This window comes from Gigantopelta aegis, chromosome 10 (assembly GCF_016097555.1).
Source record: "Gigantopelta aegis isolate Gae_Host chromosome 10, Gae_host_genome, whole genome shotgun sequence".
Taxonomy (NCBI): Eukaryota; Metazoa; Mollusca; class Gastropoda; order Neomphalida; family Peltospiridae; genus Gigantopelta; species Gigantopelta aegis.
In genome coordinates, this window is record NC_054708.1 from 28,088,265 (window position 1) to 28,110,814 (window position 22,550).

General features: G+C 38.1%; 2 protein-coding genes across 2 annotated transcripts in view; one reads left to right on the top strand and one right to left on the bottom strand.

Annotated features, from left to right (window-relative positions):
* LOC121382796 (tudor domain-containing protein 5-like) overlaps positions 1-22,550 on the bottom strand; it is an 82,879-nt gene that overhangs the window by 32,842 nt on the left and 27,487 nt on the right. The gene's annotated exons all lie outside the window — the stretch shown is intronic.
* On the top strand, positions 4,571-22,074 carry LOC121382797 (E3 ubiquitin-protein ligase TRIM56-like). Its single transcript, XM_041512411.1, has 2 exons — positions 4,571-4,720; positions 19,474-22,074. Exon 2 carries the CDS (start codon positions 19,479-19,481, stop codon positions 21,720-21,722), a length of 2,244 nt encoding a protein of 747 aa, XP_041368345.1. The 5' UTR covers positions 4,571-4,720; positions 19,474-19,478; the 3' UTR covers positions 21,723-22,074.

Consider the following 22,550-nt stretch of genomic DNA (forward strand, 5'->3'; position numbering starts at 1 on the left):
AGCATTCAGACACAATGAAAACTACGCAGCAGTAAGGATGAAGCAGAAAATGTTACACTTTTTTGTTTTAACTGAAACTACATGTACATCATCATTTTCAAAATATGGAAAAACAAAGAGTAGCAATGATTTGAAAAGGTTTGTGTTTTCTGTGTGAAAAGAACTTGAAACACAATCTATGGAACATCAGCTAGCTAACAGGTGTTAGTAGATGAAAGAACTCTTTTAATTTTAATAAGAAGCTTTTACAGATATCCCAAAGGAATTGTGGACAAGTTTTAAACTCAATTCTAACGAGAAGTTGTGCAAAATGTTCTGTGCATATTACTGTCCTACATACATGTACCAAAATCTACACGTATAGAAGGAGGACATCCAGAAAACCATAGTTTGGGAAATATTTTACATGTATTACTGTCTTGTTTACAGGTATCTATAGAAGAGGTCTGGAAACCATTTTACCTGTATTATAACTGCTATTTAATATAGCTGGAACAAGTGTGCTGTCCAATTTATTGTCACAAGAGGTGTGATGCGTGATTGGACTTTGTTATTTAATACAGCTGGAACACGTCTACCCTGTCATTTATTTATACCAGAAGACTACCATCTGATCCATTTGTACCAGATGAATGGGATTATGCTCAACTGCTACTTTAATCTTTAGCAAACAAAGTGTTAAACATTGTGAAGAGCATCAAGTGTTTGTGTGAGCCCATATTTCCCCCCCCCCAATATAACATTCAATATATTTGACATAGCTGGAACAAATGTGCCATCCAATTTATATAACAGATTAAATGTTATAGAACTGTATTATTTCCAACAGTTGAAAGATGAGACAACAGGTCAACTACAATGTATACTAAATGAAATGTGGAAAATACACTAATCTAATCCGTCCATCTCATTGTCCTAGAATTATTATTATTATTATTATTTTAATAATTTCAGTTTGGTTTGATGTAAAAAGAAAAGTAAAAGTGTATTTAAAAAAAAAAAAAAAAAAAAAAAAAAAAAAATACATTTGTGTGCAATTTAGAAAACAATTGGCACAGAAATAAATAACTTGTAATAAATTTCATAGTATGAAAAAAGCATTCTCTGTGGGAAGGACTATAATTGTTAGCACTCCCAATATCTCAGGCAAACTGTTGTAGTCATCTGTAGCAGAACTACACTTACATAAGTAAATATTGTACATTGTAGTTACCTAACGAACAGTGAAAAATACACTGTGTGCTGCACCTGGCTGTAATTAGAACTATCACAAGATACCAATAGCACTGTATTTGAATTGGCAAACATGGATAGTGAACCAGGAGCTGAAGATAAGATTGGTCAGGATGAGATCCCCAATAGCCAGGATGGTGATGAGAACAACACTCGTCCTAAACCGCAGGAAAGATGGTGCCAGATCAGAAAAAACCTGACACTCATTCGAGAAGGTCAGTATTTAATTTAGACTGTTGTTGTACTAGGTTAACAGCAAGGATAATTGGTAAAAGGGCTCTAACATATTGGTTGTACCAACAGCAATTGCCATCAGGGTTTCTGCCAGAGGGTAAAACAGGTATGGCGCATTACCCAAATATTTTTTTTTTTTAATTAATAACTCTTATCATTACTGTATCATTTTCTTAACCCTAATCCTAAAATTAACCCATTTTCTTTCTGTCAACTGTGACTGCATTCAGCACACACATTATAAATAATCAATTCCACAGCGCCATACCCAAAAATGTCTTTCTGGCAGAAACACTGGCCATGTATAGCTGTAATATCAATTTACATAGATCAGAGGCTTTGCCAATTAATGCATTGATAACAGGGTGGGTTTTTTTGCTACTGAATAAAAAAATATCATCATCAGTTGCAGGGATAATTTTTGGTTTTTAATTTTATGTTTATTTGTTGTAAAGATTTCTGGCTTCAAAATGTTTAAAATCAGAGGTGCAGAAAGTACTCGCCTGCTCGCCAAATGCGAGTAAAAATTCTCACGGACGAGTTGAAAAATGCAACTATTAGTCCGACGGGTGATTTTTCTGACTGATGGTATTTTGTTTTTATTTTATAAATTTTGAATTTTGTAAATCTATATGAAAGAACTGTGAAAAACTATCTTTATTAGAATATTAAAAAAAAAAAAAATCATTTGATGTGAAGACAGTGCATGCATATTATATTATTATTAAACATTAATATATAGTTCTATAAGCTGGCAGACTAGCTAGTATAAATTCTGGCGGGCTAGTAAATTTTAGTTCGTTCTCATACAATGTACCTGCCCATACATACCATGACATGTGACAAATCATCAGTTATTCATTTTAACTATCACGTACTTATATGCATAAAACAGCTATTCACATCAAGCTAACAGTTATTCACACAAAACTACCAGTTATACTCATACAACTACCCACTATACACACAAAACTATCCATTATTCACAAAATATATGAATGAATATCGAAGTATTGACTTAATTTTAATACATGTGTATTGAAAAGGTAGCAACAGTTAAAATAATGATGACTATCAACTCATTAAATTTATAACCTTTTACATTCTTCATATATATGGTGATTTAACACCAGAGAAACAGAAAGAGAGAGGCAGACAGCTAGAGAGAGAGAGAGAGAGAGAGAGAGAGAGAGAGAGAGAGAGAGAGAGAGAGAGAGAGAGAGAGAGAGACAGAGACAGACACATTTGGTAATTCTGACATATAGTCTGAGAAAGGAAACCCGCTACATTTTTCCATTATTAGCAAGGAATCTTTTATATGCACCATCCCACAGAGAGGATAGCACATACCACAGCCTTTGTTATACCAGTTGTGGTGTACTGGCTGGGCTATGTCCCGCCGCATGTGAGAGAGAGAGAGAGAGAGAGAGAGAGAGAGAGAGAGAGAGAGAGAGAGCATGATAGAAAAACAGAAAGAGCGAGGGAGTGAGAGAGCGAGGGAGGGAGATGGAAAAGGAAGAAGTAAAGGAGCAGACGTTGCTTCCACACAGGCTACTCCTTTCAAAAAGTTATCACGGGATATTTATATGCAATCTCTGATAGATAGGACAGTACATACCACAGACTTTGATAAATCAGTCATGTGGCACTAGATGGGAAAGAAAACAACCTAAGTGCACCGAGGGTGATCGATTCTTTGTCGATCAATTGTACCTTAAACAATGGATAGGACAGTGCATACCACAGCCTTTGATAAATCAATTATGGGGCATTAGCTGTGAAAAAAAAACAAAAAACCGAGTGCACCGATAGTGATCAATTATTCGCTGACCCATTGCACCTTAATAGAGCACTCTACCAGTGAACTACATCCAACCAGTAGGTTGTCAGTGTGTATTACAAGCATATAATTGATAGAAACAATCGCTTTGTTAAAACTGTATAAAACTTTTGAGTAACTGTCATGTTAATCTAGCTTTACATACAATTTAAAACCAAAACCACATGTATTTTGGGTTATAGTATAATTTTATTACTACATAACGACTGTTGAAGTGTTGTTGTGGCAAACACTTAACAGTAAAACATTTGTAGTAGTGTTGGTATAAAGTACTCCTACTGGCAGTAGCCATTGGGAATTTCCCTATTAGCTCAGTTGGTAGAGCGCTGGACTCTCTTACTGAGAGTGCGTAGATCGATTCCTTCAGAGGAGGTTGATCTTTCTGCTGTAACTGTTTCAAGTTACAAGCCCCAACACTTTAGGCCCTCATATTTCCATCCTTTGGGACATCCGACTTAACAGTTCCCACCCCCACCCCCCAGTTTAAAATATACTCTGCAGGGCCCGTTCCACGAAGCAATCTTAGCCCTAAGATTACAATAAGCGCATAGCTACCCTATGCACTTAAGTTGATCTTAGGGCTAAGATCGCTTCGTGGCATGGGCCCTGGCCCATGCTATTAAGGTGGCTGCTCGACACAGGTTGATCGAACTCGTGTAGCTGTGCCCAATCAATGAATGTCTCTATTTGATACTGCAGAAAAAGCCTCGTATACAACAGCTCTGAATACCCCATTGTTGGCCAGGAGGCTTTACTGCATTTAATTTGGGCAACATTATGAGACATGGACGAGTTCCTTTATCTATTCAAGCAGAAAGTTCAATTTTACCATTTCAATGTGATCCCACTATATAGCAGGTCATATGAATGACATACACTCAGGCAAACACATTAAACTTGTCCAAAAAACGTGTTAACACAAGTTGACATGTAGCACAAATTGACATGCAGCAACATTTACCAATTTAAAAAAAAAAAAAAAAAAAAAAACTTAAAAGAGCAACTGGAGCATGGCAAATTTATACTTTTCCATGCTACTTAGAAAGGTGGTGTGATTACAGTGCGTACACAATGGGGCCCCAGACACTGCCCCCACTCCAATAAATGACTGGTTTTTCTATTGAATCCGATATCTACCTTAGCATTCCAAGTATCTCTAGTCCACAGTCAACCAGTGATAAATTCTAAGAGCTGTTTATTGTGTTTGGCACCGTGCCAGAATATACCAGGACAAGACGTCAATACCAGAATGATAGCTAACTGGTCATTTAAACAAGGTCAGTTGGCTCCAAAGTAGGGATATAATCTACTCCAGAGAGGCTGCTGTTTTCATAATACTGCAGCCACACAAATAGTACTTCTTGTGATGAGCTGTCTTTAGTGGAACAATACCTTTTTTTTTTCACCTGCCAGGTAAGACAAGCATTTGTTTACAATTAGTACGAGTGCCCATTTCATATGACATGTTAAAATGCATGAATTATATGTATACATGTATGTTTAAAAGACACCTCACCAGAAAAATAGAGATTGGCTATTAGATGTCAAACAAAGGTAAAAAGTAAAAAAAAATGCATATTGAAAGTAAAATGAATGCATATTGCAATAAATATTTTAGGTAGTCTCTTGGTGTTATATACATGTATTACGTACATTAAATCAATAAATTTGACATACAAATAACCTGTAAAATCTAAACAAGAGATTAATTATTTTGGAAAGTATGAACCTGTTTACAAGAAAGAGATCTATACAATGTTATCTCTGTACTGAGCACAGTGGGGTGTGTAGCTGTTAACAGGAGAAGCTGACAGCATTTGCAGAAACAGCAGCTGCCTAAATTGCTGCATGCATGCTAGTCCTATACTAATGGATCCTAATTGCACATGTATGTTATAGTGTATTTCAAGTAAATGTGGGTTTAGAATTAAAAGTAGTATAGTGTAAACTAGTAGTCAGGGGTGGGGTGGGTGGGAAGAGAAAGAGAAAGAGAGAGACAGAAATGGGGAAGGGGACAAAAGGACAGACAGAGAGAGAGAGAGAGAGAGAGAGAGAGAGAGAGAGAGAGAGAGAGAGAGAGAGAGAGAGAGAGAGAGAGAGAGAGAGAGAGAGAGAGAGAGAGAGAGAGAGAGAGAGAGAGAGAGAGAGAGAGAGAGAGAGAGAGAGAGAGAGAGAGAGCGAGAGGGAGAGCGAGAGCGAGCGAGAGAGCGAGAGCAAGAGAGAGAGAGAGAGAGAGAGAGCGAGCAAGAGAGAGAGAAAGAGCAAGAGAGAGAGAGATTAAAAGAGAAAAAAGTTTTCATGTTAAACCGTACCAGGGTTTCTGCCAGATGGTAAAACAGGTAATTTTTTTAATTAACCTTTTGACAAAATCAATAACTTTTATCATTACTGTATGATTAATGTTGGCTTTAAATAGTTATAAAACTATTATTTTCATATGTGCAGCAGTATGATCCCTTCAGGAAGGAATGGAAAACAAAGCGAACAGAGATTATCTATATAAATATATCGACCACTCTGTTCCATTGGATTCATCATTTTGTCTTCTGTAGAATCATACCCAAAACTTGCCTTCTGGCTGAAACCCTGCTTACTTGTGACTACATGTTTCTTAAACGTTAACCGTATAATCAAGTCAAGTTAAAACCAGACCAAATTGTTTTTGCGAAGTTGTAATCAATAAACCCTATTTTAATTTTCTAAACGTTGTTGAAAATCTTGCTTTAAAATTGCTTTTTTGGCTACAACGAAAAAGGACCAATTTAAGTGTTCACCAACTTGAATAGTGATGCAGTTTGTGAGGTTTTCTCTTGAATAGTGACATAATTTGTATGATACCACCCATCTGCTATATATAGTATGTACTAAAAACACTAAAATGACGTAATATATAAAGCATTCTTGTTTTAATTCAGATAAAATTTGGAATATTTAGCATAGGTATGTTGCAAGACAGTTTGAAAGCAAAAATAGGAATAACTCTTTTTACTTGTTACTGTAAATACAAAGAATACCGTAAAATAGATTTAAACAGTACAGATCATAGTTCATAATTATTATAAGTTTATTATAATGTTGACCTGGGATGAGGCTTGCCGAGTGCCAAGGTAGAAAATTCCACCACAGAGGGTATACTTTTCTATCCCACATGACCACATATGATGGGAGTCTTTTTCTCTCATCCATTCAGTAAATAAACTATTATTTTACATGAACACACAAAGTTGGCTGACAAAAGCAACTTCTTTTTTTTACCATTTTATCATCAATAAACTACATTATCATATTTGCCGTGTTTGTTTCACATGTTAAATAAAATGTAACACTACAAATTAACAAGATAGCTTTTATAATGAAGGCTTTAATAACAAAATATTGATTCCAAATTGTTGTCTGATGACCTCACATCACCATCTCGCATTAATATGACATCACATAACCAACAACGTCCTATTAAGCACAAGCAACTGATATCTCATGTGGCATAGACATTTCATACATACACGTAGCTTTCTTTCATGGGGGATTGCTCTAGCTGTTATAATGAAGGCTTTAATAACAAAATATCGATTCCAAATTGTTGTCTGACGACCTCACATCACCATCTCACATTAATATGACATCACATAACCAACAACGTCCTATTAAGCACAAGCAACTGATATCTCATGTGGCATAGACATTTCATACATACACGTAGCTTTCTTTCATGGGGGATTGCTCTAGCTGTCCTATAATCCTGAAGGGGGGGATGTAGCCCAGTGGTAAAGCCCTCACTTGATGCATGGTCGGTCTAGGATCGATCCCCGTCAGTGAGGCCCATTGGGTTATTTCCTGTTCCAGCCAGTGCACCACGACTGGTATATCAAAGGCCATGGTATGTGCTATCCTATCTGTGGGATGGTACATATAAAAGATCCCTTGCTACTAATGTGTCAAAATTACCATATGTTTGACATCCAATAACCGATGATTAATAAATCAATCTGCTCTAATCGTGTCGTACGTTAAACAAAAACAAAAATATATACTTGAGGATAAGATAAATGTACATGTATGTCTTTCATGGCCTATCAGGTTATTGTTCTTAACAATGAGAGCTAACTCTATTGTTATGTTTATAAACTGATTATTTCTTTTCAATAAAATAAAACTAATATTTTGTGTAACAAACAAGTGTTTATCTTGCAATCCAACAAGAAGAGTAGGAGAAAACAAATTTATTCCTATATTTTGATATTGTTCATATCTGGTATAAACAATCCAGAGAAAAAGTCTGTTACAGCATTATGTCATTTGAAATATACTTTTACATAATTTTATAAAAGCACCATATTGAAGAAATTATTTCTTTTCCATGCACTTGCCAGTGGGCAGTCCACTGGAATTGCTTGGTGGCCCGAGTATGAAAAACCCCACAGGCTTCAGGCATCAGACCACCGATAGATCCTCTGCATGCAGTGACTAATACATGTGTATAACCGTCTTTTTCTTTGACCTAATGTAATACATAACACAATTTGGCACCAAGAACATTAACAAAAGAACTATCAGGGAATATTTTGTTTTCCAAATTTTGATTAGCGACAGTTGAATAATTTAAAACTAGTATTTAATATTTTAGAACTGTGTAATGATCTCTGAAACTTTCATTGCAAATCATGAAGTGATTGATCCTGAACAAAATGTTCTCTGCATATAAACACACATTATGATTGCTTATTACCTAAATACAGAACATGTATCACTGGATAGAACTACATGCATGTGAAACTTACAAGAACATGTACCTGTATAATTATGTAAGTTAAGTTTTATAACAGTAAAAATAAGTCAACAAAGAATACTTTATTAAGTAGGGCTGGTAGTAGTTTCTATAGGCAGCGACAACAAACATGGAACTCTGTATGCCATTATTAAGGTAATCAAACAAACTGCTACCAAACATAGATCTACATTACAATGTTATATCACTGTGAATAAACATTGTATTCTATACACCAAACAGGAGTGGCGTCAACACAACAGAACATGTTCAGTTACAACCAGTATTAAGCGTCATAGGGTTTCCATTTGATCATACCACCATTCACTTGCATGTTTTGTAGTATAATTACTATCAAATGTTAGAATAATTCTGCGGAAAATGTTACAATATTAAGAGACTGTGACTGCCAGATATATTTAGTATGTACGTGCAGAAGAGAAAAAAATTCTTTACTTAAAACAAAAACAAAACACTAGAGCCGTAATTGATTTCTTAATCATAAGCTTAAATGAATGTTAAAACATTTGATAATTCTAACATATTATTCTAAGAGAAAACCAGCTACAGTACTCCATTGGAATTGGAATTGGAAAATGGTTTAAACGTGCACATTCAAAGCAAGCTGTTGTAGCGCATGCCTGTCCTGGACACAGGTACCAGCCTCAGACGGTTCCTCCGTCCAGGACAGGAAAGGGTTGGGGTGGGTGAAGGAGGGACTGCCTGCACTGGCAGGTGCAAGGGAGCACCAGCAGTCCAACCGTAGTCGGTAACAGGCAGGTGGTGGTGTGGTGGTGTGGTGGTATGGTGCTATGTAATTTGGAATGTCCCATAGGATTAAGCCAAAGGGAAATGAGTGCACATTTTGATGGAAGGAAATTTGGTGCAATTTTGATGGTCATTCTAAAAATAAAAGGTAGGGAGGTAGAGAATTTAGTAGGCCGAGAGTAGCTCGTAGAATACTCCACTAGCTGCAAGGGACCTTTTATACGCATACTTCCCCACACACAGAACAGAACATACCACAACATTTCATATACCAGCCAGGAGGCACTGACCGAAGAGGTTATCAGTGCTATGAGTATGACCCAAGGACATAAAGTGAACTCTCATCTGACTGAGCTAGATCGAAGAACGGACATGTAAAAAACAATACAAGATGACCACAAACGTTAATTGTTGACTTATCCATCCTTAAGATCCGGGTCAACCAACATGTATAATGGTTATCAGTGTTAGAAATAAGCAGAATATTTCACTAGCCCATCGGACAATTACATCTACAAATCTACTTAATTGTCCGTCAATATTCTTACTTGTCCAAAATAAGTTGTTAGTTTTATTCAAGAGCAAGGACAATGTTTTTGATTGGTCAAAATGAAACAGCATTATAATGTTTTACTTGTCCACTGGACAACCACTGAGGTACATTTTGCTTGTCCCAGCAGATTATCACTTGTCAGGACAAACGGATAAGTGCTTAGTTTGAACACTGGTTATTACTGAGTACTAGTAATTAAAGACCATAACAAATAACTGCAAAAGAGTACCTACTTAGACTATTTAAATACTTCCAAAGGTCAATTAACCTATATGCAACCCACAGAAAACTATAAAACATATTAAAAAAGCATTTCAGTGTTATTTTTTAATGAAGATCGACCTACCTACATGTATTTGTCAGACCAGGTTATATTAAGCTGCTACAAGGAATAAACAAATGAAGAATGGACGTGTTTCACCTTAAGTTAGAAAATAATGGTCACTTTAAGTGACAGACCCTAGTTTTTATTATTTTAAACTCTACAGTGTATTGTTCATTATTAAAGCTATTTTTGACAACTGAAATCAGATATTAGTTATATAATATTGTTCAGTATCCATTTAGAACTGCACATCTTATGTGTTTATGGTCATTCTGGAGTTTGTAATGTCATGCAATGAACTTTTCATAATTTTGAAAATGCAAATACCTCTAGTCTAATTTAGAGAGTAGATGTATTTCTCCGTTTGAAAGTTAAAAGTTTTTTGTTGTTTCTTAACACCACAAGAAAGAAAGAAAGAAACGTTTTATTTAACGACGCACTCAACACATTTATTTACGGTTATATGGCGTCAGACATATGGTTAAGGACCACACAGATTTTGAGAGGAAACCCGCTGTCGCCACTACATGGGCTACTCTTCCGATTAGCAGCAAGGGATCTTTTATTTGCGCTTCCCACAGGCAGGATAGCACAAACCATGGCCTTTGTTGAACCAGTTATGGATCAATGGTCGGTGCAAGTGGTTTACACCTACCCATTGAGCCTTGCGGAGCACTCACTCAGGGTTTGGAGTCGGTATCTGGATTAAAAATCCCATACCTCGACTGGGATCCGAACCCAGTACCTACCAGCCTGTAGACCGATGGCCTAACCACGACGGTACTGAGGCCGGTTTTAACACCACAAGAGCACATTGATTTATTAATCATCGGTTATTGGATATCAAACATTTGGTAATTTTTTACTTGTGGTCTTATAGAAAACCTGCTACATTAATTATTCCATTGGTAGCAAGGAATATTTTATATACTAATACACTTTCTCAGGCAGGACAGTACATACAACAGCTTTTAAAATACCAGTTATGGTGCACTGGTTGGAATGGGAAAAACAGTCAGAGAATATGGGTCCACTAAGATAAATTTTGTCAGAGTATAAATTTCAAACACACTGATATTTTGTTGTTCATTATATAACTCTTCTTACTGTACCAATACTTGTACATGTATGTGTATTTTATATTTCAATCACATACAGTTTATCAACATTTACATTTAGGAGTAGTTGTAATTTTATTTAATAACTATGTGTACAACAAAGTACTATTCTAGATTTTCTGGCATATATGGCAACCTCTGAATACTTACCCTCAATTTATTTTGATGCCTGTTTATCTATTGCATCAAATCAATTGACAGCAAAATCAGTAGTTTGTTGAACTTCGTGTTTCGTTGTGGGGTTTTTTCATTAATAAAATATTACGTTAACTGATGAGGAGACAAGACTGCCACTATTATTAGTATTAATGATTTTACGGCAACAGACAATCCAATCGGCAATGTATTCTAAAATTGATGATTGGTTTTATTCTCGACATTACTTAATTCACCGTCCATATGAGTCTCCACTTTCACTGCATTGGACTTAATTATTAAACAAGTTAGAGCTGTTCTCAAATTGATCATCTGGGGAGGGTCACAGGGCACCATCATTTTTTAATGCCTAAATGGTATGTACAATGTTTCACGTCTATGCATACATGTACTTAGTGTAAACAAGAATTTATTTTGACCAAAACAAATTGTGTAATATTGATATTTTGTTGGAAAATAGCTATAGGTTTTCAAATGTTCAGATAATTTGGCACAATTTTCTGAACACCCAGAGCTTTGATGGTGCGTAAACAAAATTACCTCCCATGATGCACCCATCATTGGGTTCAAGTCTTGAACAGGCCTTAATAAAATATCTTCATACAAAAGAAGCATCATTGATCACTATAGCAACTGTAAACAATTTATGTTGTTAACACCACATTCTTCAGGTACATATACATGTACCGAGCTTGTAATGTGTTAAGAGTTAAAAACTACAGATGCTCTTAGCACAAAAGTGCTACAGGAAAAAAGTGACTGCAGCAAACAGTATACGCTGCACGGAGAAAAGTGAACTGTCATGTAATGCGAATCGCGAAAGATTGTAACATTTAGCCAATGAACAGATCAATATGGTGCCTGATCAATATGGCATTGTAATGGGCAGGTAGCTATTGTGTGCAGCATCAGTCGATCTACTTATGTGTATAATAATGCCATCAATCATTACACATGTATGGAAATAGATGGCACCAGACATAATAGCCATACCTGGGCACAGGCTCCTTATAAGAAAAAATCTGAGATGAAAATAACATAAGACAAAAAATCATGAAAACTTTGCAGGGTCTTGTGTGGGTTTAGTTTGAACATTTTATCAAAGAATAAGGACAGCAACAATTCTCTGGTAGCGCTAAAATGAATTCAAGTGGGGAATATTGGGTGGGGTGGGGTGGGGTGGGGGGGTGGGGGTGTTTTTGTCAATCCAGTATTTCAGTTTTCATTTATTTATTTATTATTTTATTAAATACTTATACAATTATGTATTATTTTAATCTAATTATGCATGTACATGTACATGTTAATGATATATACCTTTGTCATTTATCATTATGTATACATGTATATGCAAATACGGTATTTTAAAATAGAAGGAAGAACTTAGGAACAAATCTATTTACTGTGTAGGACTGAGGGAGGGTCATGAGCCATGTGTGATTTCAGTCAGGTTTCAGTAAACAATTTATATTAAAGTTTGTAGTCATAATAGCTGTTGATGATGGTATTGTGGTCTATCAGAGTGCGCTGTGCAGCCAATACCTCTGACTTCAGCACTCAAGGTTTCTGTTAGGGTTACCTCACCCTTAGTCCATATCAGTATAGCCTCTACCCACTGACCAGTCCAGCTTTGGTGTCCCTAACAGAAGCCAAAGCTCCTGCTGGCATAGCTCTCTGGGTCACTGATACATACAAGCCCCCTCCCCACGTCAAGGAATGGATTATGAAGGGGATATTAAAGTTTTATCTGGTGTATATACCTTTTGGGTGTAGCTAGCATATAATTTCTCACAACACAAATATTTTTGTTCTTTAATTTTTGAGGAACACTGGTTGCTTGAGGACAGCAAAAATACAAATCAAGTATATCCAAAATTGCTTCTTTCTTTTTTTTTGGTTTCTCTAAACATCTAGTATTTTTTGTTTCAATAAATGATATTTTAATACACAAGACCTGGCTGTTATAATTACATGCCAAAGGATGAATCAGAAATAGTTAGTAGAAAATTAGCAGTTTAGTAATGGTACATAATTATGTCCAGATAAGATAATAACCCAACTATAGGTATTCATCCATACAGGGTCTTGATATCACACCATTGTTCTAGCAGATTATTTGTTCATGAATCTACAGCTGTGAAACAATGCAGTGAATGTTTTATGCATTCTGATCAGGGATTTGAACCCACAATTGACAGAACTTGTACATTTTAAACAAGTACAGCACTTTAGCCCATTGGACTTCCCATGTGCTTCATCGAAAGAACATGTAATTTAAGCCTTTTAAACCTGATACTGGTAATAGTAATGTATTCAGATGGAATACAATGAAGATTTCCAAATACTAAATAGAAAGTAAAAGATTACATGTTATGAAGGAATGAAGGAAAGGTTTTATTTAACGACGCACTCAACACGTTTTATTTTACGGTTATATGACGTCGGACTTATGATTGAGGACCACACAGATACTGAGAGAGGAAACCTGCTGTCGCCACTTCATGGGCAACTCTTTTCAATCTTTAATATGCACCATCCCACAGACAGGATAGTACATACCACAGCCTGTTCCATCAGTTATAGAGCACTGGCTGGTACGAGAAATGGCCCAATGGGCCCACCGACAGGGATCGATCCTAGATCCTAGATCCATCGGGCACCAGGCGAGCACTGTACCACTGAGCTACATCACGCCCCTAGATGTTATGCACATGAATCATGCTTAATACCAGTTATCCACTCCTGAGGATTTACTGGCTGTATCATTCAGGTTATAGGTTCAAAAGGATCCTGTTATTTTGGGTCATTAGTATTATACCTATTCCTTGCTATTTTAATCCATTTAATTTGGCATTTTTCATGCCATTTTAACCCAAAAAAAAATTCATTTAAAAAATATGATATAGAAGTGAATTTGGCAGTCATGTTAAATTTAATAATGTATTATGTTGGACAATATACCCGGTGAGGCTCTTGAATTATGTTTCACTAATCCACACTTTCTTGTACATTCTCCACTACATACACATATATGTAAAGCATTCATATATTGTGAAATACTTTATTCCTATGGGCACAAATGTTTGTGGTTTTGCAAAGATACACATTTTGTAATATACTGAAATTGCTGGATCAAAAAAATAGTATCAATATATTCTCGTAACAGTGGTCTCTCCAGTATTCAGGAAAGGGATGGAGGGAATTGGTAGCGCTGGTTCCACTTGTAGGAAGGGATAGTACCTACGACTTGCAGGGTAAAATGTTTTGTAAACGACGGTGAACCTGATTACTCTGGTACTAGTGGTAGTTCAAGACGATGGCATAACTTGTGAATTTGGATGGCAGCCTAAATAAATGGATGGCGGGTATTACTATCGCTTCCAATGGATGGCGGGCGTATTGGAAATTAGTCTTAAGAGATGGCGGGCCCGCCATTGCTTATGACATGTAGTGAGACCCCTGCATAAGCACATCTTACATGTTTTGTTATGTTCTTGAATTTCTTGAACACACTTGTCCATGAAGTAGACCACCACGAACAAGTGATTTCACACTTGTCAGAAAATTTTAATTGTGTTCATTTACCACTGCTGCACCCATCCATTTCAGTAACATGCACATTCATGTATACTGCAACAGCTAGGAATGATATTGTTCACCATTTTCATTTTATTTCAACTTATTTTCGTGCTTATATCCAATTAAGGTTCAAGCACGCTGTCCTGGGCACACACCTCATCTATCTAGGCCGTCTATCCAGGACAGTGGGTTAGTTGTCAGTTGGTTAGTGGTCAGTAAGAGAGAAGAGGGTGTAGTAGCCTTACACCTACCCACCGAGCCCTTAAGAACTCGCTCTGTGTGGGAGCCCGTACCGGGCTGTGAACCCTGTACCTACTAGCCTGTAGTCTAATGGCTTAACCACAACAACACCAAGGCTGGTTATTGTTCACCACATAATTCACAGATAATCTAACACACACAAAGTAATAAAGCAGTTGAAAATTAAGTTAGCTTAATCTGTTGTTAAGTTAAATTCTGCATGACCAAACATTAAATCAATATTATTATAAAGAACATGTAGAGAGATGATTGCATTACAACAAAATCCTAACTTGTTTTGGTATTTATGTACAATCATACAAAAGGAGAAATATTTAGTAACCAGTGTTTCTGCCAGAAAGAATTTTTGGGGTATGCATGGCGCTATGGAATTCAATCCAACCAGTCAACAGGGGGTGGGGTGGGTGTGGGGTGGGGGGCCTCCCCTAGAAAGAAAGTGGGTTAAGTTTAAAGTTTGGGTTAAGAAAATCATACATTAATGATAAGAGTAATTAATTTTGTCAAAAGTTTAACTTAAGAAAAAAATTGCAAAAACATTTGGGTATGGCACCATACCCATTTTAAAACCCTCTGGAGGAAACCCTGCCCTGGTAACATATGGTTAGGTTTAGGGCAGTTCCAGTACTGATCAACGGAGGAGGCAGGAGACAGGAGGCACAGTAATTATGTTATTTTATGTCTTGTGAGTCTGCTGCAGTTTGTTTACTCTATATGTACAAGGGGCGGGACGTAGCCCAGTGGTAAGGCGCTCGCTCGATGCGTGGTCGGTCTGGGATCGATCCATGTCGGTGGGCCCATTGGGCTATTTCTCATTCCAGCCAGTGCACCATGACTGGTATACCAAAGGCCGTGGTATATACTACCCTGTCTGTGGGATGGTGCATATAAAATATCCCTTGCTGCTAATCGAAAAGAGCAGCCCATGAAGTGGCGACAGCGGGTTTCCTCTCAAAATCTGTGTGGTCCTTATAACAATATGTCTGACGCCATATAACCATAAATACAATGTGTTGAGTGCGTCATTAAATAAAACATTTCCTTCCTATATGTACACGTACCATATACATATTTAGTGTAAATACAATTTTATTTTGTGGTTGGGACAACATACATCCATGTACAAAACAAGAATTTTGCAGAATTAAATGTCATCTAACATAAACTTACTCAATGTCACTTACAGAACTTTGCATGCATAAATGTTTGTTTAAAAAACTTATAACAAATATTTCAAAATCAAAAATGTTTTAACAACATGCATTGAGATAACCATGTGCAGTACAATGTAACTGGCGTCGGTGGCACATCGAACTACAGGCTGGTAGGTACAGGGTTCACAGCCATGTAATGGCTCCAACCCAGAGCGAGTTCTTAAGGGTTCAGTGGGTAGCTGTAAGGCCACTACACCCTCTTCTCTCTCACTAACCAACTAACAACTAACCCACTGTCCTGGACAGACAGCCCAGATAGCTGAGGTGTGTGCCCAGGACAGTGTGCTTGAACATTAATTGGATATAAGCACGAAAATAAGTTAAAATGTCAGGGGATAATATTTCGAAATCTGAGGTAACCGGAAGTCGGTTCACGTGGTTTTTACCTAGGTAACCAATTGTTGGGTTACGTGAATTATATTTGCGTAACCTGTGGATTACCTGATCGGTTACCTCAAAGTTACGTTGAAATTATATTTTAAATACATAATTTTTAGCTCAAACATAAAGTTAAAACAAAATACAATTTTTTTTTTTTTTATAAAACAGTTTCTTTAATGCTTGCAAATCAAAAGAAGTGACTTGTAGATGTTTCTTTTGTTTTCGTACGATCGTAGCGTTGTAGATTTATTATCATTATCATCATCATTCACCATTTGCCATCGGGATCGCAAAAAGTAATTTTTAGTTGCCCGAATCTAAAAACCACTGTCCTCGGGCATCGGGCCACCGTATTCTAGAACCTCTGTGCAGCTTGCGGAAGTTAATACTATTGTAAAAGGACTAAATATCAACCCAGTACTGAAACAAAATAGATACATTTGGAGGGAAAATGCCCATTCCATGGTGCATGATTAAACTAATAATTTTCTTTCATAAATAATAAATAAAGGCTACCATTTGTCACTGATATGTAAAATTTAGTATACAGCAATTAAAAAAAGCCCACCAAAAACCCAAACAACAAATGTCCAGTTCCTCTGAACTATAAAACAGGCTACTCATTGGTGCATGATTAGATTAATAAAAATAAATCTTATAATAACATAAAAAGAAAGATCACAATTTGACACTGATATTTTGCGGTGGCGATGCTACTTTCACTTTATCGCTGGTACTTCTATACTACAGTGACGTTCCAAATGTTTGTTATTTAAAGCTCATTATGCGATGTTAGTATTTGTGACATTTTTGCATTTTTGTTTACGTTAAAACCGTTTTCAACCTTTGTAAAATTATAGGCAATCCAATATTATGTCTACATATATTCCTTTAGAGATAGAATAGCAGCAGATAATTTAGGCGTCTTAGCGGTCCGTGCACATTTCTTTAAAACGTTTGGCTCGACTCTATACTGAGTCTTTGGTCGCAAGTTACAACCGTTGCAATATACCGTTGTCTACTGGTTTGCCGCGCATCAAGTATCTAAAAATCAGTCGAAAACATTTGTCGGAATACTAGTAGTATGTCTGCATGAATAAACTTACTGTAATCATGAAGTCTGAAAGTTTTAATTTCTGAATGTCTACAGATCACGACATAACCGATTTGCGGTACGCGTAAATTTAATTTTGCGTAACCGACATGCGAACAGAACGGCGGTTCGCGTGAAATATTGTGCCCTGAATGTAGATACAACTACATGTATAAGACATGTTTTATTGTTCTTGAACGTACATGTATACATATACATGTAGTTTGCGAGACAACTAGTTTCAATTAGTAGCACTGTTTTATATGTACCATCGCACAGACTGGATAGTACATGTATGTGCATAGCCTTTGTTCACCAATTGTTAAGAACTGGTTAGAACAGGAACTAGTCCAACAGACATCAATCGCAGATCAATCAGCATCAAGCGAGCACTATTTAGCACTGGGCCAAGGGTTGACATTTACAGGAAGCAGGCAGCAAATGCCATTCAAAATGCAAAATGCATAATATGCTTTCTGATAATCCGCTTAACAAGCAATGTTTGCTTTGAGTCTGACAGTGTATCAGATGTATTGAGAATTCTTAATTTTCACAAGGGATAAAATAAATCTTATGCTTTTATTAACATTTGTGTTAAATCACCAACATTGCTTTTAAAATTTAATATTATTTATACAAGTATAATTTCTAGAACTGCTTCTGTTTCTAGCATGGCCTTGAATCTTGAAATATGAGCAGCAAAGAGTGCTTCCCGCTCCTCAGATTGAATTTCAATCGTTGCTGGGCTATTTCCTATTTCCACAAAATTTGACGCTGACGCTGCCACTAGAGAAGTAATACCTACATATACATCTTGGTTTTAACTTTGCCAATATGAGATAAAAAAAAAAAATGTGTTCTTGATCCACCCCTTGGTAGGCCTGCCATGAGATTAATTTTGAAACTGTCCTAACCATGATTTAAACAAGTGTGCCCCGATCTGCACAAGTTATTTTCACGTGTAATTGTTTTCCTACTTACAACTGACCCAGTAAAGTCACAGGCACTCCAAAACACTTACACACCAAAGTTGATTTATTTGTTTACTTTACAGCTTACAAGTATCAAGTCACTGACCGCATCAGGGTGCATTACAAGGAACATATGCCCCAGACACTGAATTTAATTAAACTGTCATTTTGTTTGATTTATTTAGTTTCTTGGTTATATCCAATTAATGTTTAAATGCACCATCCTGCGCATACATGTACCCTTCAGCTACCTGTATCTATGGCCGTCTGTCCAGGTTAGTGATTAGTAAATGATGACAGAGAAGTTAGTGTAATACTAATATATAGCCAGGTTATCTCCCTACATAGCTGTGTGGACATTATCAGCTGAAGCAGGTACTGGGAAAGGAAACCAGCACCGTAAATCTGACTGCTTAACCATTTTTTTCGCCATCAAGCCAGGAAAACCACATACTGTTTGGTGTACATGTAAACTTACCAACACAAATTGTCCAGAGTAACCTCTGCTTTGTTTATGGGCTTTATAGTTCATAACTCTCTTAATTTTCTTTCCAATATAATAAACGAAAATATTAAAAATCCCTGCCACATATCATATAATGAAGGAAGAAATGTTTTATTTAACGATGCACTCAACACATTTTATGTACAGTTATATGGCGTCGGGCATATGGTTAAGGACCACACAGATATTGGGAGAGGAAACCCGCTGTTGCCATTTCATTGAATACTCTTTTCGATTAGCAGCAAGGGATCTTTTATATGCACCATCCCACAGACAGGATAGCACATAGCACGGCCTTTGATATACCAGTCGTGGTGCACTGGACAGAGCGAGAAATAGCCCAACAGGCCCACCGACGGGGATTGATCCTAAACTGACCGTGCATTAAGCGAGCAGTTTACCACTTGGCTACGTCCTGCCCCCTCACATAATGAAGTGTCTTACCTACCATTAATGATCTTATAACGGCTCTACTTGCAGGTATCATGGAGGAGCACTGCGAGGTGGTCCCCAGACCGTTCCTGTGCTGCCGGCTGTGCGGGGACGAGTTCCAGCAGCCCAAGATGCTGCCGTGCCTGCACTCGTTCTGCAAGACATGCATCGAGGGCTACGTGGACTCCAACAAGGACGAAGACAGCTACTTCGCGTGCCCCGTGTGCGGCACAGAGACAACCATCCAGGAGGAGCACGCCGAGAAGCTGCCCGACAACATGTTCGCTCGGAGACTCAGCAACCCCGTCGTCCACGTGCCTGTCTCCAGGAGGGACAGACAGCTCCAGTCGTGTCGCACTTGCCAGCAGAACGGCAGCAGAGCGGAGGCCGACATGCACTGCATCAACTGCGATGACTTCCTCTGTACGACATGCTCAGAGAGTCACCAGCTGGAAGTGGAGACCGCCAGCCACAAGATGCTGAGCATAAAGGAAGAAGGCGAGCCCAAGTCGACTGGGTCTTCCACGCCGACCGATCCCGACATACTGCCACGCTGCTGCGAATACTACGATCCCTACGACATCGGCTCCATGTTCTGTGTGGACTGCAACATGACGCTGTGCTCAGAGTGTCACCCAAAAGACCACAATGATCACAGGTGTGCTGAGCTCTCTGCCGTGGCCGATAACTTTGAGAACAAGATAAAGGTCCCCATATCAGAGTTGGCCCACGATGCTGAAACGCTGAACGCCTCGTTGTCAGACCTACAAATGTCCAGAAACATTATCAACGGTGAGCAGAGCGAACTACGAAAAACTGTCCACAGCAGAACTAAATTCCTCTGCAAGATGATAAAGGAGTACGAATCATTTGTGCTGGAGGAGATCGACAAGCGGTACAATAACTACCTACAAAACATTGAGGAACAAGAGTGTGAAATAAATCTCCGGCTTGAATCCATCCAAGCTGTTACGGACTTCACAGAGAAGCTTGTTTCGTTTGGATCATCGGAGGAGAAGGTGGCCATGCGGCACAGGATCGGGAGGAGGGTGCGTGAGTTGTGTGAGGAGGAGCTGCCGATGGTGCAGACAGAAATGACGAATCACTGCCTGTACCAGCCGGACGTCAACGTGGAAACCATCTGTGATCTGTTTGGTGAACTCAAGGCAGGGAAGAACTCCACCAGAATGAACTCGAGAAAGACCAGTGCAGCAACGTCTGGCCTGACGAGCACCAGTGACTCTGTGGATCAGAACAACACGGAACTCACCGAGCTGGAGGAATATGAGGACAGGGATAGTGACATGCTCAGCGCCAGCTACGCGAGCGATCCCTTCCGCAGCAGCAACACCAGCGACCAGATGCATCTCCTGGCATCTTCCAATGAGCCGGTGGAAGAATCTTCATTTCAGTCATCGGGCCAGGATGACGTCCCGTGCCAGAATCTGACCACGCCCCAAAAAGAGCTTCCCTTGCCTGTGAACATTCAGAGAGACTGCATCAAGGGTGTTGCAATAAATGCCAATGGAGATATCGTCATAGCGACTGTTTCCAACGGAATCAATATGATATATTACATAGAGAAACGAGGCATAGTTCGAGGACAGATCCAGATAGAGAAAGGTTGGACGATCCACTCGGTGGCAGCAGACGGCAAAGTGGCACTTATGATTGCAAGGGGAGACAATCGATACAAGGTGAGGGTCATGTCGGCTGATGGGTCGGGCGCAATTCTAGCAGACGTACATCTGGAAAGTTTCGGTCTTAACTACATGACGGCCAGTTCGTGCTGCCAGGTGATCGTCTCATCCAGCAGGTACACGCACCGGGCCCACACGAAAACATCAAAGTCGGGCGGAAACATCGCCATCTACAACCCTGACAGTCAACTCGTGAGACGAATCACGAATGATGATTTCATCGAACAAGGCCTCTATCTGCTGGAAAAGCCGTACACAATATACGTGGACACGAAAAACAACATCTTCGTCACAGACTCTGGCAGTCATCTCGTGTGTGGATTCACTCAGAATGGAGAGCTGTTGTTCGAGTATGGAAACACAGACCATGATGAGGAGATATACCAGGGGCCGGATGCCGTCTGCACAGACAAGCAGGGGAACGTGATCGTCACGGACAGACGCGAGGGAAGGATTGACGTTCTCGATAAACACGGTCACCTTTTGAAATGTCTCTATCCCGAAGACAACATCAAATCGGTCTCAGTTTCTTTACCAGAAAACTTGCTCATGGTTGCAACAGTCGAAGGAACAATAAAATTTTACGAGTATTTGTAGAAGGAGACTATTTTTATTTATTGTTGTTTCTTTGATGCTGATTTGTTGCTGAAATCGTACAGTAGGCAATCACTATAATTTTCACTTATTTATTAAACTTCTTACAATCAGTATATTTTGGACATACACGTAATATGATATAACCAATGCTGGTGACACAGAGTATTACAGGAACAGTCAATCTCCAAAAGTTGGTATGTTATATACATTTAAGTCATACTTGAACATAATCAAATGCTAATTGTAAACTGATGGCGAGTGTGTTTTGTATTGTGACTGGTTAATTACATTCTCTTTCCGGGATCAAATGAAAATAACACCCGGAAAGGTAATGACGTCATTAGCAATTGGAACAGGCCAAGTTAACAGTTAATGGTCTACAGTTAGATTGTAGCCAGATATTTTTTTTAACAAATACCAAATATACAGTTGGTTTCGTAGAAAAACGATTCAGTTTACAATGGACATAACCATATGGAGTTTTTAGATTTGTGGGTGTTATTGTCCATTTGATGGCTGCAAATGTTTCATTTTTCACCTCAGGCTAACACCTTCGGTCAAAAATGACATTTGCGAAATCATATAGACAGTAACACCCACAAATCTAAACACTCCTAATTAAATTTGGCAAAAAACACAGGGCTATCTCTGGGTGAGCAGAAAATTTCAACAAATTGATTTGTTAAAGTTAAAAAATGTAAGAAACCCTTTAATATTCTACAAAAAAATATCACTTAATACATGAATTTATTTCCCCAAATTAAAATAAAATTCACCAATTGTTTCTAAAATTTGCAACTGGCAAATTTGGCAAGTGCCAGAGCTAGC

Excerpts from the sequence above, each read along its gene's own strand:
- LOC121382797 (XM_041512411.1), top strand. The coding sequence starts at position 19,479 with ATGGAGGAGCACTGCGAGGTGGTCCCCAGACCGTTCCTGTGCTGCCGG.